The following is an 18,106-nucleotide window of genomic DNA, read 5'->3' as shown; positions in this document are numbered from 1 at the left end:
CTTGGTAGAAAACAGAGCAATGAAATTAATTTTCATCTCAAATCACAAATATTTAAGAGTAAATCTGATGACTGGGAATGATACAGGAAAAAAAAAAAGCAAATAACTGCTCTTGTCCTTGTGGGAAGTTTAAGTGCACGTGATGGATGTGTTGGACACAGTAAACCATTTTTAAATCACTTGCTTAAAACTTGCTCTGAAACTGGGCCTTGAATCCATGTTTTTTTTCTCTTCTTTTAGTGGGGAAGACTTCCTTGATCACCAGGTTCATGTATGACAGCTTTGACAACACCTACCAGGTAAATGAATCCATATTTTTGTCTTGTGTAAGACTCCTCTGCTGCTGTGCCTTCCATTGCAGGAAGAGTCATTCCAGACGAGTTGGGGCACTGACCATGGAATTGCCAATTGTAAAATCTTGATTTTAATCACCAGGCAGAGTGGCACTTCTGGGTTGGATTCTGCTCCAGGAGTTTACCTGCTGCTTGCAGCAGGATGAGCTGTGGTTCTAAAGGAATACCCGAGGGGCACAGCCAGGGAATAGCAGTTGTTAAGTCTGCCAGGGTTTTGTTTTTTTTTTTTTTTCCTTCCCCACCATTTTCTGCCAGATCATCACAGGTCTAATCCCTGTGTGTGGATGAGATAACAGGTACCCAGCTCTTTTAAACAGCAAATTGACACAAGCTAGAAAATAATACAAAATGTAAAAAAAAAAAAAAAAAAAAAGGGAAATTTAACATGTTTATAAAACAATTTTACAAATTAGCACAGTGCAGTCCGGGAGAACACTCAGTGTTGCTCACTCCCAGAATTCAGATATAATTCAGATCTAAAAGTACTTCAGTTTCCTGAAGTGTGTCTCCTCCAAGCAGAACATGTTTCATTACTTGGTTACAGCTGGTGATGTTCTGGATACACAAAACTGAGAAAAATCTCTTCCCTGGTGCCTGGGAAGGTTTTTTTAAGGGGGTGGGAGGAGGAGGTAATAGGAAAAAAAAAAGGGAAAACGTGATTCTCCTTTTCCTCAGTGTCTATCCAAGGATCTCATCGAACTGAGAGATTTCCCTCCTGCCTCCTTCAGTAATTCCTCCTTGCTGGTGCTAGGAAAAACGAGATGGGAAGTTCTCCCTGAGCTGTGGGAAGAGCCACGTTTCCACAGTGTGGGAGGGCTGGAGCACACGTCACTGCTTCCTCCCAGATTCCTCCCACTGTAATTACATGGACATTGAAGGCAGTTCTTTTATTTAAGCTGGGATTTTATCCTCCCCCCGAGTATTTTTCTTTTAGGAGTGCTCCTTTTCCTTACTGAGTTTGTGTCCCAGTTCCTCCTTGAGGAGGTTTCACCCCGTGTGCTTTAGGATGTCACCATGGAAAGGTGGTCTGATGTAATGCATTAAATGATTGCAAAACCACTGAGTGGCACTTACAACACTGAGAAATCCTAAGATAACTTGGATTTAGGCAGCAGTGCTGCCTGCCCAGTTTGGGTGTTAATGGACTTGGGTCAGAGCCATTCAGCCAAACCCCTTGATTTTCCTGGAGTTGTGCCTGAGGTGGGGCCATACCTCCTAGTGTGTGCTGTAGCTGGAAGAAGGAATCACAAAGCTCCATGAATTTGGCCAAAATCACACTGCCTGTTGGTGTCAACCCAAAGCAGACATTTTTGGATGCCCAGGATTAATGAGACCCCAGTATTAATGCGCCTGATCATGGGTGACTGAAGCAGGAGGTGAGTTCAGGGATGACCTGCTTGTTCTGGACATTTCTGGCAGATTTTGAATGCATATTTTTCTGAAACCTATCATTTGAACATGGGGTTTTTATGTTCAGCTGTTAAAAATAGAAAGCTGCCATTTAGTAAAATCCGTGCTGTGCATTGGATTCCTTCTGCTCGCTGCTGGATGAGAGGAATTCAGCTGTGTCCCTCTGTCTTATCAGTAAGAACTTGCTGTGCTGTGTCAGAAACCCAAACACTTGCAATAAAAACAAGTGATTGGAGGTGTTTATTTTACCAGGAGTCATTCCCCTCCATGGACATGCTGGGAATGATTTCCTTTGTGCTCTGGCCCCACATGTCACATACCATAGAAGATCTGTTTTTGTAAAAGTCTGGTGTATTGAGCATTGCTGGAATCCACTCCTTGATAGTGCTGCTTCCCTGTGTTGTGGTAGGACAGGCTGGGAGAGGAGAAGGCTCCAGAGAGACTTCAGAGTCCCTTCCAGTGCCTAAAGGGGCTCCAGGAGAGCTGGAGAGGGACTGGGGACAAGGGGGAATGGCTTCCCACTGCCATTAAGATGTTCTCCAGGAAGCTCCCACTGGTGTTGGGAAGTTTGGGTGCAGCTCTGCTGCTTTAGGATGAGCCAAGCTTTACTTAGGGATCATGTAGGTGTCTGCCTTAATCTGCCTGGAAGAGTGAAGGTCCATGGACATACTTGGCACTTGGGAAGAAGGCAGTGTGTGCCCACATAGCCTGGTTGAGCTGGGGGACACCAATTTGTCACGTGCATAAAAATCCCTGCTGCTACCCAAATAAATGTGTGGATTAAACTGTCAATATGCATGAACTGAAGTCAAACCTTTTGTGCTTTAAGGAATTGTTCTGGTCGCGGATATGTTAAACAGATTGCTTATTGAATCAAGCTGTAGCTTAAAAATAAGAAACCCAACCTGTTTTTCTTGCAGCCACCGCTGCTCCCCTGAAAATCACTGCAGGTGTTCTGACATTTTTTTAAGGGCTCTTGGTTTTCTCATCTCTTTACAGGCAACAATTGGCATTGACTTCTTATCGAAAACCATGTACTTGGAGGATCGAACAGTGAGTAAGATTTTGTTGCTTTTCTCTGTGAACAGTAGGAATGAGGACCAGCATCTGGTTTTGTGCAGCCCACACTTCTGAGATCACTGGGAAGCACAGGCTGAGCCTTCATCTCCCAGCTGCTTCCAGGCTGATGAGTGCTGTGGAGACACAGCAGTGGGAATGGGAAATTCAGTGTCATCCTCTGTGAAGAAAGTGATGGTACAGATAATTTGAGGGGTGAATGATGGTGGGAATCTGGAGAAAGGGGAACCATGCTTAACCCCTTCAGCTTGTGATGCCACAAGACAGAAAGGTAAAATACAAATTGCCAGATGTGGGCAGTTAATAGCTGGCTCCATCTTCTTAATACTCCTTGTTTAAAAAGAAGGTGGCCTCTGATGAGTTCACAGATGAGACTTGTTTCCTCGCTTGGTGCAGTTTTAGCTCATCAAGTGAAATCACTCCTCTGTGCAAGCAAAGCTGTGGTTTAAAATGAGCTCAGATTCTTAATTAAGAAATTCAGCCTCAGTTGAGCTATTTGCAGAAACAAAACTGCAGTGCTGCAGAAGCTTGTGGTACCGGATAAACTCCCAATAAATGGGATTGGATAAACCCCCAGTAAATGGGATTGCATGGGAAGTGCTTGAGGATTGAGATGTGCTTTCCATGGCCCAGCTGGCTCTTGCACACCTTGCCAAACACGTTGCTTTTAGTGTGTCTTGCCTTTTCTTCCAGAGCCTTGCTGGTAAGAGCCATTCAGCCTCTCTGTGCATGTTACTTTGCAGTTTAGAGTTACAACAAGCATTTTCTCCTCGAAAAACTGACATGAGTAGCCTTTCCAGCTTTTCCACCAGCAACCATCCTTCATGCTGCTGGAGGTTGCCTGTGTGAGTCCTGAGGAAGGAGAGCAGAGCATGAATTTCTCCTCTAAGGGAGAACTGCAGGTGAACATTTCAGAGAACCACTGAGACTGGAAAAGCCCTCCAAGATCAAGTCCAGGCATCCCCCAGCACTGCCAAGGCCACCACTAACCCACGTCCCCAAATGCCACATCCACACACTTCTGAGCACTTCCAGGGATGGTGATTCCATCACTTCAGCTGTAGCTTTCTTGTTGGTCCTCTCAGTTTGGAAGCTGAGCCATTCCACTCCCCTCCTTTTGGAAGGGAAGCATTTTTTGGGAAGCTGCACCCCCCAGTTTGGCTGCTGTTACCCCTCGGGAGAGATTGCTGTAGGGAGACAGTGTCCTGCTGCTCCCAGTCCCCAGGCACCTCCTGCATGAGTTCCTCCTTTTTATTTAGCTATTTTTTGAAAAAAAAAAAAAAAAAAAAAAAAAGTAAAACATTTCTTGACTCTTTCATTTTTAGTGGCAGTTTGGCTTTTTTAATTTTCTCCCACCCACAGATCAGGTTGCAGCTGTGGGATACTGCGGGTCAGGAACGTTTCCGTAGCCTCATTCCCAGTTACATCCGTGACTCTGCTGCTGCTGTAGTAGTTTACGATATCACAAGTAGGTATTTTGCACTGGGTTTGACCTCTTTTCTTATTTTTCTTGCTTGTTTGACTGATTTTGTTAGGTACGGTTGCAATTATGGGACACAGCAGGTCAAGAGCGGTTCAGGAGCTTGATTCCTAGCTACATTCGTGACTCCACTGTTGCAGTTGTTGTTTATGATATCACAAGTGAGTGGGGGGAATTCTGCATTTCTAATACTCTGCCCTTTCCATCCTCTAGCTTAGCTTTGCATGTCCTCTCACGTCATCTGCTTGGGCTTCATCCTGGCATGACAAAAACGTGGTTTCTTTGCTCGTTTTACACAAGCCCCGTGGTTGCTGCTGTTGTAATGTATAAACTGTCTCACAAATGCCATTTTAACCCTTCCCTACCCCATTTTCTTCAGTCCTCCAGTCCTGCCTGCTCTCGTTGCACTCTTCCATCTGCCTTTCGGTCGTAACGTCACCTGTGACTTTTGGTCTTCATGTCCATGGGTATCTGAATTCTCAAACTGGAGACTTTTGTAGCTTGCTCCACTTCATTCACCCTCCCTCACCAAATGAAATCTGGGCACGGGCTGGCGGGGAGAGCGCATTAACATCACATTTTCCTTGGAATCAGCCACTCTCACATGCTGCGAGATGTAAAACTTACTACTAAGCTCTTACCCTTTAACAATTGCTCTTTCATTCCTTACTAAGGTATGTACATTTTTGTCAACTAAAATATTAGTGCTTCTTCAGCCCTGCTCCTTCTGTCCCTCCCCTCAGTCCAGACACCCCTTAACTTACCAGTTCCTGCACTGACAAAGAGCAGAAATTCTACTTTAGGGGAACTAAACCTTCAGACAATTTCAGTTCTAAACCAGAACTGACTGAGAACAATGGCCTAATTCTACACAAATGCATAAGTTCTTGTCCTTTGATTTATAAATACTAGAAGATTACAGCCAGGAATAGGGGCCTTACCTAGAAAAGCTCTAATTGTTAAAAATGGCACTTTCCTTTGAGCTAAAATTACAGGTTAGCTCTGAACTCTGAATTTTTTCCTGACCCAGCAAATTCAATATTGCCAAGCAGTAAAAGGAATTAAGACACTGGCAAGTGATCAAGTCTTGGCTGTCTAGCATGCAATATATTACTTTGCAGTAGAAGCCATTAAAAAAAAAATCAATACTTTTCAAGAACTGCTGCAGAGGCCCCCCCTTTTTAAGTACTGAAACTACTTTGGCTGCTCAGATGCTCTTTGTGTCACTAACTGGCAAATGCTGAGCTCTGTGGCAGCTTCCCTCCAACTCCTTTTTCCCTGTGGGATGCAACTTCTCAAGCACCATAGAGTCTGGAATTCTTACCTTGCAGCTTTTAAGGGTGTAGCATTAAGTGCCTGCAGAGAGGTTAAATTTCTGCTTCTGGTTTTATGCAAAGATGTAGAAATTGTTTTGAAGGCAAGTGTTCAGTGCCACGGGAGTTGCTGCTGTGTTGTATAACCCTGGGATTCCCTAGAGAAAATAAAAAGGGATTGGTTCAAGTGTACAAAATGCAAGGCTGGGATTGAGGATTTTTGAGAAGCAGGGGAACTGTAGGAACCTCTGGAGGTGCACAGGCCACGAGCAGCGTAGAGTGCAAAAATGAATCCCCACTCCCTACAGAAAATACTTCATGCTGAACTGAAAAAAAAAAAAAGGAACCGAAACACAGTGATGAGACTTTTCATTTTAGGTGCTGTCAAAACCAAATTATAGATGGACTCAGTTCCCTGTGGGGCTTTGAGCCCACCTGTAATGAAGCACTTGCCCATCTGAAATTAATGCCAGAGCTTCCGTGTCCTTTAGTGGGGGCGATTCAGGGTTCCACTCGCTGATTCTTCATCACCCTCCTCCGCCGACTCCACAGAAAATGGAGCTTTTCTTCCCAAGTGCAGATGTATTTCCTGGTGAGCTGTGAGGGACACCTGCAGTGATAACCCTCTCCACTGTTCTCTGATAGATGTAAACTCCTTCCAGCAAACCACAAAGTGGATCGATGATGTCAGAACGGAACGGGGCAGCGATGTCATCATCATGCTGGTGGGAAATAAAACAGATCTAGCAGACAAGAGGTATGGGGGAATGAATCATCCAGCTTTCAAATCCAGCTTTTCATACTCTGCTGCTGTTTGCTCTTATTTTAAGGAGTATATTGTAATGTGGTTTTTTTTCTGGAGATGGCTGTGACTAGAGAAATCTCAATTTTAAACCCTCTTTCTTTTGGCTAAGCCAAAATTTCCATCACAGTGCTGTGAATGAGCTGAAAAACCATCACCATCTTGTACAGATGTCAGGAGAGAAGGGATTGTTGACTGCAGCCCACACCAGTGAATGAATAAACTGGTTACAAATATTTGTCCTTAATAATGTTCTGCTTAATGGGTGGGACACATATCCAGGGAAAAACGGGACAAAATCCCTCCCAAATGAGATGGTTACACTTGGACCTTCATTAAAACAGTTTGGTTTTGATGATTATTTTGGGACTGTGATTGCTGATTGTTCAGACATAAAAGCACAGCTTCCTGGATAGGAATTTTTGGGGTGAACACTTGGCTGTTCTGCTGGAATGCTGAGTTCTGCTTGGGTGTGCCATGCAAGTGAGGTGGTGATACCTGCCAGCAGCTGTACATTCCATGCAGGAAAAAAAACCCAAAACTTTTAAGTGCTTTCAGATAAATCACTTAAAGGTTTGGGGTTTTTTTAAAGTGTAATAAATATTAATTATTAAAGTACTTGTCCAGATTTGGGTTTTATGAGTTTTTTTCCCCCCCTAACTCTTGTGTTTTCTTCCCCAGACAAGTGTCCATTGAGGAAGGAGAAAGGAAAGCCAAAGAGTTGAATGTAATGTTCATTGAAACTAGTGCAAAAGCAGGATACAATGTAAAACAGGTGAGTGGCTGCTGGTAACACACCCTCCTTGTGGGAGGAGCACGTCCCTGGATCTTGGGAAGCTTTGGCAAAGGGGGCCAGTGGGAATTGTAGTCCACACACACCAAGGGACACCTCAGAGCTGAATTGTTGGCTGAGGTTCTGAAGGATCTCTGACCTTGCATCACATGATTTGGGAATTCCTTCCCCTTAACATAACAGGGGAGTTATGGAAGAAGCTTTGGGTGAACAGGATCACACCTTCCTGGGTTTTTGATAATCCAGATTTGCTGTTTGGCCTGAGAGTGAGACACAAAGCTGGGGAAGCACAGGTCTGAGGACTGTTTTGTGGTTCTGTTTCAGTGAATGGAACAAACCAGTGAAGGAGGAGTGTGATGGTTTAAAATGCTTCCAGTGCACAGGGAGACAGAGCAACTGCTGTTCCCACTCTGTTGGAAGGCACTGGAAGTGCCAGCAAATGTTCCTGGACAGCCAGAGCTATTTATTTCTAGAAGATGATGAGTTGCTTTTGAATTGGGGAAAGCAGTGAAAGGTCTTTTGAACTGATGGGGCTGCAGAAAAATGAGCGTTTATGTCCTGAGATGAGCTGTGGCTCTTTAAATTCAGACCTGGAGAAGACATAAATTCATGGGCATCATGGTCTGAAGGGGCTCCAGGAGAGCTGGACAGGGACTGGAGACAAGGGACAGAGGGACAGGACACAGGGAATGGCTCCCACTGTCAGAGGGCAGGGATGGATGCGATATTGGGAAGGAATTGTTCCCTGGAAGGGTGGGCAGGCCCTGGCACAGGGTACCCAGAGCAGCTGTGGCTGCCCCTGGATCCCTGGCAGTGCCCAAGGCCAGGCTGGACAGGGCTTGGAGCAGCCTGGGACATGGGAAGTTGTCCCTGCCCATGGCAGGGGGTGGATCTGGGTGATCTTTAAGGTCCCTTCCCACCCAAACCATCAGGGATTCTGTGTGTATGGATGACATTCCATGTACATTTTATATATGTAGTTACACAAGTGGTTTCTGTGCAGAAGGGTACCAGGAGTGATAAAATAGGATTATGAGCTACTTCATGTTCTAGACAGGACTAAAGAGTCTGTTATTAAAATGTCCCTTGACTTTGCCTCTAAGTAGCAAAATGATTCCCTCTATAATGGGATAATTATAGCAGTGTTAACTCAGAGCTGTTTCACTGCATCACCCACCATGGATGTGTTGGCTTCCAGGGTCCCCCAATTATCCTGCTACAACAGAGGCTGCCTTGTAATTAAGGTTTGTGCTGCAATATCTTAATGAGTGCTTAGACCTGGGGGTGTGCACTGAGAGCAGTTGCCTCACTGAGAGGAGTGATGATGATGGTGGTGATGAAGGAGCTCTACACTCCCTCTTTCCTTCAGGGAGTTTCTGTGCCCTGCCACATTTCCAGAGGTTCTGTAGCTAAGCCTGTGAGGGAGTTGTGGCTTTCAGGGCCAGCTGGAGCCCTGAGGATTTGATGATGTGCACAGAGATGAGTGGATATTCAAAAAGAATTAAAAATGGATTTTTCGTACAAGTTTTGATCCATGTATTGCAGGCGTGGACTGGGATTCTCAAGGATTTCAAAGCTATTCTATATTCTAGAATATTTGTAACTCTCATTTTTTCTTAGTTTAATAAGCAGTTGTTTAAGCAATTATCAAAGGACGAGACCTTTAATACTACCACTTAGGTAGTTCCCTGTTTCCTTGCAGCTTCTCTGCTAAATGGTGTGAATTTCTTTTATAACTTAGCAATAAATTCTCTCCCAGTGAAATGGGAAAGTACAATTGCAGAATGGATCTCCTTCCCATAACCTGTGTAAAATCCTTAATAAGCTGAATGCAAATTTGACCTTCCCATAACCGATAACTTCTCTCCACAATATATTCTGATCCTGCAGAACAATCACTGTCTCAGTTAATTTTCCTACAGAATTTTCATCCAGAAACAGCTGAAATTCTTGTCCTGCTTGGGGAGGGAATGGCTCTGGCTCTTCCAGCTGCTCCTCCTCAGTGGAAATCCAGGGGACTTTTGTCCTTTGGTGCTGCTTTTAGCTTCTGGTTCATCCTTTTCTGCTGGAAGAGATAAGAGGGAAGGGCACTGCCTCCAGCTCCCTGCAGCTGTCCTGCAGATCCAGAGGGCCTGGCTTTGTGCTGGGACCCCCAGTAGGTGAGATGCTCTGTTCTTCCAACAGCAGCTATTCCAGTGCCAGGATCTTCCACCAGCAAGGAGGCAGAGGGAACTGTGCTGCTGCCAAGCTTTTCCTGCCATTCCCTGTGTCAGGAAAGGGGAGAGCTCTGAGGATGGCACCTCAGTGCTGGCAGCTTGCAGAGCTGTTTGCAGTCCCCGAGGTCCTTCACACTTACTGTTCCTTCTGCCTTTGGGCAGGGAGTGTTGAAGGAAAAATGAGTGGATATTAGGGAATAAAAGCACTGGTAGTGTTATTGTGGGGTTAAACCGATGCAGCAGAGGGGAAAAGACTGGCTTTTGGATCCTGCAAAGACTGATTGCCAGGGGAGCCTTAAGCTGGAGGAGAGAAGTAGATGACTTGCTCCTTTTAATGCAGAGAGCTGTAGTCTCTGATTCATTCTGTCAGCCCTGAATAAGCTTTAAAAGACCTCGCGATTCCTGCGCTGTCTCGGCACTCTGTATTTCAGGGAATCTTATTGTTAGTCCCTGGATTTCATGCCCAGAATATGTCAGGGTTCATTTTGCTGTCTTGTAGAAAGAGAGGGGAGGGAGAGCCCCTGAATTGCTCCCTCCAGCAGTACCTGGCACACTCCATGCTGGCCCTGGAAGAGCCAGGGGATGAATGTGGTCCTTGGCAGAAGAACTTTCTCACGGCACCAGCTCTCTGAGCACAGCCCCTCTGTGACCCTGTTCTCACAGAGCTGGGCTCTTTCTCCTGTCTTCTGATTCTTACCCATCTGATGGGCAAGAATTATCCTCAGAGTTGCAGAGAATGAGAATTAGGGAGAGATTTTTGTTTGCCTTGCATTGGGGAACAGGTTTCTTGCCCGGCTTTTCCATCTGGACAGCGATCCTCCCGTCCTTTCCATATTGCTGCTGGAGTGTGGCTGAAAACTGGTTTGTGCCTGCAGTCCTTTGTGACCCTGATCTGCTGGGATTTATTGGCTGGAGTAGCAGGAAAGGCACAGTCTGTCAAATGACTTGAAACTGATGGTGAGAGATGAGGCTTCTTTCCAGAGTTTCTATCAGGAAGCAGATTGCAGAGTTGAGTGCTGAAAGAGAGTTTGTGTGGCTTTTAGTCTTTCAGCTGCTGCATTTAACTCCTGCCTTGGAAAAAAAGTGCTGGATGCTTATCAATACTTGTGTTTTTATACCCACACAAACATTTAAACATGTACATGTGTGTACAGACACACACTGGCTCGGGGCTGACAGCACCAGGAAGCTCAGAGGGCCCTGTGGGAAGGCTGCTTTCCAACCATCAGGAAGTTTCCCTAATTGGATTTATTCACATATGCTGGGGCTGATAAGCAGAAGGTTAATAAGAAATAAAGTTGATTTTTCTTAGTTGCCAAATTCCTATTTTTAGTCAGATAATTTAGGGGAGAAACACTGCTAAAAGCATCATTTTATTCCTGGTCTTAATGTAAAGAAAGGATTACTGTATTTTAAATAGCCTTTCTGTCAGCAGTGTGGTTTAAATGCAGGAATTCCAGTTGGTTCCGTCAGCTGAGGATTTTTTAAAGACTCCTCACCCTTCCTCTGTGTGGGCATTCCTGCAGTTGGTTTAGGTAGAGTTTAGCATCTGGAATTTTGTTACTTCCTGGTTGGCCTGTGAGGATTTCCCTGAGGTTTTCAGGGAGGCTGGAAGGTCCAGGTTAATGGCAAAGATTCAGAGAAACACAGAGGGAGGCGTACTAAGCTTTTTTACTTTGGAATTGTTGGCTGGAATTAGGGAGTTACATCGAGTCCTGACTTCTCAGACCCATCCTTGGCTCAGATTCCAGTGTGTGCCAGATTCCTGCCAAGAAAGATCCCAGACAGACCTGGGGGCTTGCTCGTGGTGAGCTTGGAGGGGGCTGTCAAGCCAACAAAGTTGCCTTAGGACAGTGGGAGCATCACTGGGAGCCCAAGTGGGGAAATTCCTTGGGTAGGGACCCGCGGGGCTGCTCGGGTACCCACATCCCTGATGTAAACAGGCTGGCAGTGGCTTGGCTGGGTTTTCTGTGGAAAGTGGGTCACTGGGAATAAGTGGTTTAGCTTGGTGTCATTTGAGGAGAGGCAGGACAGCGTGCAGCAGTGGAACACGCCAGGCCTGACGTCAGGCCCGCAGCACGCCATCCGGGACTCCCGCGCTGGGAACACGTGATGGAGGGAGAGCAGCCTGGGCAGGGGGGACAGGCAGCTGAATTCAGCTGCATTATCTACAGGGTCCTCACCCAGAGGGCCTGGGAAGAGTGTGGTGGGAATTACAAGTCTGAACCTCAGAGGCAAAGGTGGGAAATGCAGGAGAGGGAATCGGCCCCGTTCCATCTCGCCTCCTTCAAGTGGAATAAAACCATCAGGAGAGTTGGGAACTCAGACCTTGCTGGGAAACTGGAGGTGGTGTTCAAGTGAGAGGCTTTGGATGGCGTTGTTCTGTGCTTTATGGCCTGAATGTGGATGTAGGAAAACCATGGAGTGGGCACCAAAAGATGAGGATTAGGTTTGGCTGCGTTCCTTTATCTGTTCCATAGGAGCCTGAGCCACAGATAGGTGAGGCTTGGGAGGAATCCTTTCCATGGATCCCTTTTTTTGACACTCTTCCATGTGTGTCAGCTCGGCTGATGCGGTGACAGGCTCCTGGCTGGTGTGTTTGCCTTCATCAGCATGTCCGTGTTCCTCTGAAATCCTCTGGGGAGGTGTGAAAACCTAATTCCCACCTGCCACGGGGAGGTTGTGGGGTCCATGGACATCCATGGCAGGTGTGGGGTGAAATGCTGGATCCCACCCATCCTGTTTGCAGAGAAGGTGCAGGAGGTTTGCTGCTCGCAGCTCTCTGATCTCCACTAACAAGAGCTGTGCTTTGCCCTTTTCTAGGAATAAAGGTTATATTTGGTGTCAGGATTTTGGGGCTGAGCAGTGTAAATAGTGCTGGGGGATGTGTTGAGTCATTGTTTGAACTGCCTCAGCCGGGGGGAGCTGTTGTTTTTATCTGTTCCCTGTGTGGTTCTTTGCAGCTTTTCCGACGTGTGGCAGCTGCCTTGCCTGGGATGGAAAGCACACAAGACAAAAGTAGAGAAGACAGTATCCTTTCTGTGCCTGTGCCAGGCGTTACCCTGCACCAGGATAATCCACTGCAGCCCTCGCTCAGCTCCTGGACATCCCAAAGAGAGGGGGAATAGGGGCAAGTAACCTTCGAGCTGAGGAAGGAGGATTGCTGGGTTGGAAGGCTGGGAGCAGGGGTGCTGAGGGTGGAGGCAGCAGGGGAAGGAATGGTGATCCAAAAGGATTCTTTGCTTGGTGTTTGAATGTGTGGAAGGTGGGAGAAAAGAGCTGCAAAGAGGTCTGAACAAAAACCCCCATGGTTCTTGCAGACCTGACTGAGAATCCAAAACCTAGCTGTCCTGGAAGGGACCTCTGAAGCCCCTTCTCTGATCCTCCTGCTCAAAGCAAGGCTGACTCCCAAACTGAGCCAGTTTCTGCAGGTCACATTCAGGGAAACTTGGGAAATCTCCAAGGATGGAGATCCCATAACCTCCCAGGGCAGCCTGTCACCCCAGGCAGCGTCTCTGTGGTGGGAGGGAGAAGACTCAACTGATGGGATCAGTCTCAGCCAAGGGCAAGCAGGTGGCATGAGGGATGGAAAAGGCTTGAAAAGCAGTATGGCTGCACAGGAGTCTCCGACCTGGCCAGGTGGGTGTGCTGGGAACAGCAGCTTTTCCAGGGTTGTTGGTTTTATTTGCAGCAGGGATCATGGAGTTGGTAATTGTGCCTTGGAGGAAGGAGGTCCCAGCAACTGTGGGAGGGAGACAAGCCTGGCACTGAAATTCCGTCAGAGCATCTGATGCATGGGGAAAAGAAGGGTTTGGGAAGCTGGGGATTGCAGCTGCTGAGGCACAGGCTTTGTGTGACAGGGACTTGAGTGGTCAGAAATAGTTTGTTATACAGGTCCCCAAAAGGTTAATGAGCAACAATCTTTATTAAGGAGGAGGGGTAGAGTGCACAGGCAGGGGCTGTGGCAGGGAGTTGGATCAGCAGTCTCTAAATGGGAGTGCATTTAGGGCACTGGGAATTGGGCTTCCTGCAGATAGCAGGGATGGATAGGATCCTCTCTCCCAGGCAGCTGCATTAGGATTAATGGGGGCACTTCTGCAAAACATGGAAGGTTCAAGGATCTTGACCCATTCTTGTCCTGAGATGAAGCTGGCAAGGCTCATGTCAAGCATCTCCAACTTAAACACACTTTAAGCTTTAAATCAGCCAAGCGGACCAAACACTGGAGATGAATTGCCTGTCTTTTGTTTCCATTTCCATGTTTATTTTCTCCAAACCTCTTTAAAAAGCAACTTCAACCCCCTAAAGAAATAAGTTGGAAGTACCAGCTGTGTGATCTCTTTGCCTCTGTGTTGTGTGATAAGGGGAGCGCTGGAGACTTGTGGTGAACAGCTCTGAGCTGGGGATTAGCATTCAAAGCTCCTCCTGGGAAAGGCTCCGTGAGGCTGTAGCTGGAGGGCATCTGCTGGGAATTCTTATCACAGGCAGGTTGTGAGCAGCCAGCTCTGCAGTGACCTTGTGGGACATCAGCTGTCCCTGGAAGGGGGAATTCAGGCTGGTGGCAGGGCTTTGCTGGCTGCTGGGGGGAGCGGAGAGGTTTAACTGAGCAAGGATTGGTGAGGAGGTGGGGCTGGCACGGCCGGAGCTCTGGGGGTGGGCAGTGCACGGTGGTGCCCAGGAAGTGGTGGAGCCCCCATTCCCAGAGGGATTTAAAGCCGTGTGGATGTGGCACCTGGGGACATGAGATGCTGGTGGACTTGGAGACCTCAGTGGGCTCTTCCAGCCTGAATGGTTCTGCAGAAGCAGTGATTAGACCCTTCGGTGTATCCGTGCATCTTGAATTCCCACAGCAAGCGATCAGTGGGATTGCTGGGAAGAGCAGACTGGGTAGAGACAAACATTGGGGTCTGACATCGTTTCTGCTGCAAATTTCATGTGCCAGTGCCAGGGCAGGAGGGGCAGGTGAGAAACCTTTGGTTTGGAGCTGGCCTTTCCCAGTATTTCAGCGGGAAGCACTGAAAATGCCATTCAAAATCCCGCTCTTGGTAGGGAAACAGAGTTGGAGATGTTTGCCTTAACTTCCTCCTTCCAGTGATTGACATAAAACTGGAAAAGCCTCAAGAGCAGCCTGTCAGTGAAGGAGGCTGTTCCTGCTAATACCATGTGGCTTCCACCTTTCTCCAGAACATCACTGCTTTCCCTCCCTGTCCTCTTCATTGACTGCAGTGTGAATATTGGCTTGAACCTTCCCCTTTCCGTAATAACGTATCGCAGTTCATCATCGCTGGCTGTCTCGTGGAGATGATCTTTAGCTTCACAAGCACACCCCACACACACACACACACACACACCCCCCAACAAAATGTCAGTGTCTTCATTATTTATAAGAAAAGAAAAAAAAAAAAGCCAAAATATTCCACCGTATTCTAGGTATAACTTTAAAAAAAAGTAAAAGCAAAAAAAAAAAAAAAAGAAAATCCAAACAAAAAAAAAAATAGGTACAATTTCTTAATATTTGTTCCTTTTTTAATATGTTATGATATTGCACTTTGAAATGATGGCAACTGAGTAAGTTTGGAATTGGACCTAGACGAGATGTATGTGCAGAAGAAGGCTTGCAAATCTGACCCATTGGAATTTCTCCCAGAAACTGGGAATGCGTAGACAGCAGGCGGAATCACGGGGGGAAGCGGCAGATGCCGAGGGTTGAGGGCTTATCCTTGATAATTAAACACAAATTAACCCCAAGCTCTTAATTGCGAGTCTGCCTGGTGTCCAGACCCAGCCTGGCCTTAGCAGGGCTTGGACACCGCCGGCTGCTGGAGCTGGGAATTCTCGCCGAGGCAGCGGGGACACATTTCCAAGGAAGCATTACTGGGAAATACGGACGGGCTCTTTGGGATGAGTGGCTTCTGGAGGATTTTGGGGGGAAGGAAGGGGTGGATGTGCATTAGCAAAACACTTGCAGGAAGCAGGGAGATAATGTTTCGAGTGCAAAATGAGTTTTCAGAGCATTTTCTTTTTTTTTTTCCTTTTTAAGTAGAAGACCAATGAAGTGAATTATTACTGCCCAAGAGATGGGAACGTAACAGTTCAGCTGTTTGGAAGAGAAAGCGTTTTGCTTCTTTGTTTTTTTAGGGGAAGTATTGAAATCAGGACTGGCACTAAAACCTGCCAAAGCCGATTGAAACCTTGGAAAATTGGGAGAAAGAGGGAAGAGCAGCTGGCTGCCCCAGCAGAGGGGGAATGGCACCCGCTTTTCCAGAGCGTGGGCTTAGGTCGGTGGGGAAGGGGTGTTTACTTTGATCCTACAGAATCCTAGTTGAGACATCTTAGATGGAAAGGGAGGGGCTTGAGTAGGATGGAAACCAACTTCTGATTATGCAGATTTATGCCTTTATTTTTTAGCTCTTTTTTTTAATTTTATTTTTATGTTCAGTCTTCCAAGTTGGTTTCGTTTGGTTCTCTAGAGCTGTATAGTTTGGTTAAATAATTAGTAATTTAGTTTTCTATGGAATTAGGCTCACAATTAACCCTTTTTTCTTTGATATTTATTTCTCGGCTTTAATTTTTTTTTTACTCTTTTCAGTGCTGATTTTGTTGTTTTCCTTTGGCTGAGGAATCTGTGTAGAGCTTTGCTGATGTTGCGAGATGTAGCTACCCGAGAAACACGGAATGAAACACACTAGAAGTGCACCCTTTTAATCTTTACTAGTCATTGTGAAGTTGCTGTGTAAGTTAATAAACACAATTGTAAATACATTGTTTGCTGGGCGACTCTGGCCGAGTTACAGTGCAGGAAGGAATTCTCGAGTCTGTGTTGCGATTGCGAATTAAATGGACAATTGCAAGGGAATTTTCAGGCTCCTCCTCGGTTCTCTTCTGCCCCTCTCTCTACCATCTAAAATAACCACCTGGGGGAGAGGAAGGGAATCGTCCTCACCACCACTTTCCCCAGGAAGCGGGCATAAAAGAGTTGGAATTCTTCATTCCTGAGGTGAATGCCAGGCTCATGCCCTGCCCTGGGTTTCTAGCAACTCTGCACAACAATAACTTAAAGGCAGAATGAGATGTAAAAGTGCTTTTCTAATGCAATATTAAAGGCGAATTTTTTTGACGTGGCATGTCTTGAAATAAACATCAATGATATGTGACAAAGGATCATTCTTTATTTAAAAGAAACTCTCTGGGGGAAGGAAACCTGGCTGCTTTTCCTTTGTTGTACTGTTCTTAACCGTGCTGAAATGCTTCATCCTGCTGCTTCTTCCTTTGCTTTGGTTTGCTTTTTTCTCCTTTGGTTCCCCATGCAGCTTCTGTTGGTCCTCATTTGGCTGTTCCCCACAAGCACATCCTTTTTTTTCCTTGCTTCTGATAGAACCAGCCCCCTCTGCTTCCCACAGTCCCAAGCTTTAAGCCCTGGATTTAAGGAGCTGGCTTAGCCCTTACTGGCTGTGATGGACCAGCAGCCTGGATGCTTTTCCTGGAACACCTGAGAGCAGGTTTGTCCAGAACTCGCTGGAAACAAAGGTCTGGAGAGCAGCATTCCCACAGCTCCGTGTTCAGCACGGCCGGGGGGCTGCAGGAGCACGGACGAGGCCCCTGGGGCTGCTCAGCACAGCCAGGTACGTTCAGTGCATGTCCTTGCTGATAGCCTGTGCTTAACAGGGCTCAGTCCTGTCCTCATCCCAGCTCTCCAGAGAGAGCACACTTCCAAGGTGAGCACAGGAGCAACGTGGTCTTTATATTAATTTTTTTTTTTTTTTTTTTTTTTTTGCACCATCCGTCTGTCAGGTTTTAGAATTTGATTTTCTTTTACTCCGTGGGCGTGGCCAGTGGAACCATGGGGACAGATGTTCTTAATGCTGATTTTTTGTGCGATTTTTTTGAGTGAAGGTCTCGGCTCTGTTTCTTTTCTCCTCCCTGCTCTGGCTTGCTCGTTGTACAGTCCATCATGCAGCTATTCCATGCCTTGCGTTTTGTCTTGATAAAAGTAGTTGAAGAAATTGTGTAAGGGGGGGAAAAAAAGGTTCCTTTTCTTCATGTTGGAATGTCACTGGTACCTCAGCTCTGTTTGATAATATGAACCAACAACAACAAGAGAACAAATCCTTAGTGCTTGAACTAAATAAATACCTGTCTCATTGGAAAGCTCTGGCTCTCTTCTCTCAGCACGTGCAGCGCAGCGCGGGCGGGAGGAGCAGCTCCTCAGGGGGGGCTGAGGTGCTGCAGGAGTTCTGGGGGGCTCTGTGTCACAGGGGAGCTGCTGCAGGGGTGTGTTTGCTGTTGCTGCGCTGTCTCTGCCGTTGTTTCCAGCGCCCCAGGAGCGATGCCGGGGACGGAGCCCGGCCTCTGCTGGCTGCAGCTGTGCCTTTCTGCTCCCTTCCCGCTCCCTGCATCCAGCTGCTGCCTCTGCTCCCTTCCCAAAGGCACCTTGTGCGGCCTCACCACTGCCTCAGCTGCCCTGGGACGCGGGTGCACCGAGCCCAGCTTCCCTGAGGAGGATCCTCCTCGAGCCTCCTTCCTGCTGGAGATGGCAGCCGGGTCTGCGGGGCCGGGGAGGTGAGTAACAGATGCTCCTTGGTGAGTTACCCTTTGCTCTCCTGAAGGAGAGGATCTCACACACAGCATGGTTGGGTTGGAAGGGACCTTAAAGACCAGTGCC

At 46.9% G+C, this 18,106-nt stretch overlaps 1 protein-coding gene across 3 annotated transcripts in view; it reads left to right on the top strand.

Annotated features, from left to right (window-relative positions):
• The window catches only part of RAB6A (RAB6A, member RAS oncogene family), a 42,734-nt gene extending 25,142 nt beyond the window's left edge, over positions 1 to 17,592 (top strand). The window contains exons 2-9 of one of the 3 annotated variants that reach the window (XM_053934076.1): positions 241 to 299; positions 2,763 to 2,816; positions 4,203 to 4,319; positions 4,376 to 4,481; positions 6,279 to 6,390; positions 7,117 to 7,210; positions 12,408 to 12,474; positions 14,537 to 17,592. In XM_053934076.1, the coding sequence (XP_053790051.1) occupies positions 241 to 299; positions 2,763 to 2,816; positions 4,203 to 4,319; positions 4,376 to 4,481; positions 6,279 to 6,390; positions 7,117 to 7,210; positions 12,408 to 12,474; positions 14,537 to 14,601 (674 nt within the window). In that variant the 3' untranslated portion in view covers positions 14,602 to 17,592. The remainder of the gene's footprint in view (positions 1 to 240; positions 300 to 2,762; positions 2,817 to 4,202; positions 4,320 to 4,375; positions 4,482 to 6,278; positions 6,391 to 7,116; positions 7,211 to 12,407; positions 12,475 to 14,536) is intronic. The other 2 variants (XM_053934074.1, XM_053934073.1) reach the window with 2 other exon arrangements.
• Positions 17,593 to 18,106: the final 514 nt, after the last annotated feature.

The sequence above is a fragment of the Vidua chalybeata genome, chromosome 2, assembly GCF_026979565.1.
Source record: "Vidua chalybeata isolate OUT-0048 chromosome 2, bVidCha1 merged haplotype, whole genome shotgun sequence".
Classification (NCBI taxonomy): Eukaryota; Metazoa; Chordata; class Aves; order Passeriformes; family Viduidae; genus Vidua; species Vidua chalybeata.
This window is presented reverse-complemented; position numbering and strand designations above follow the sequence as displayed.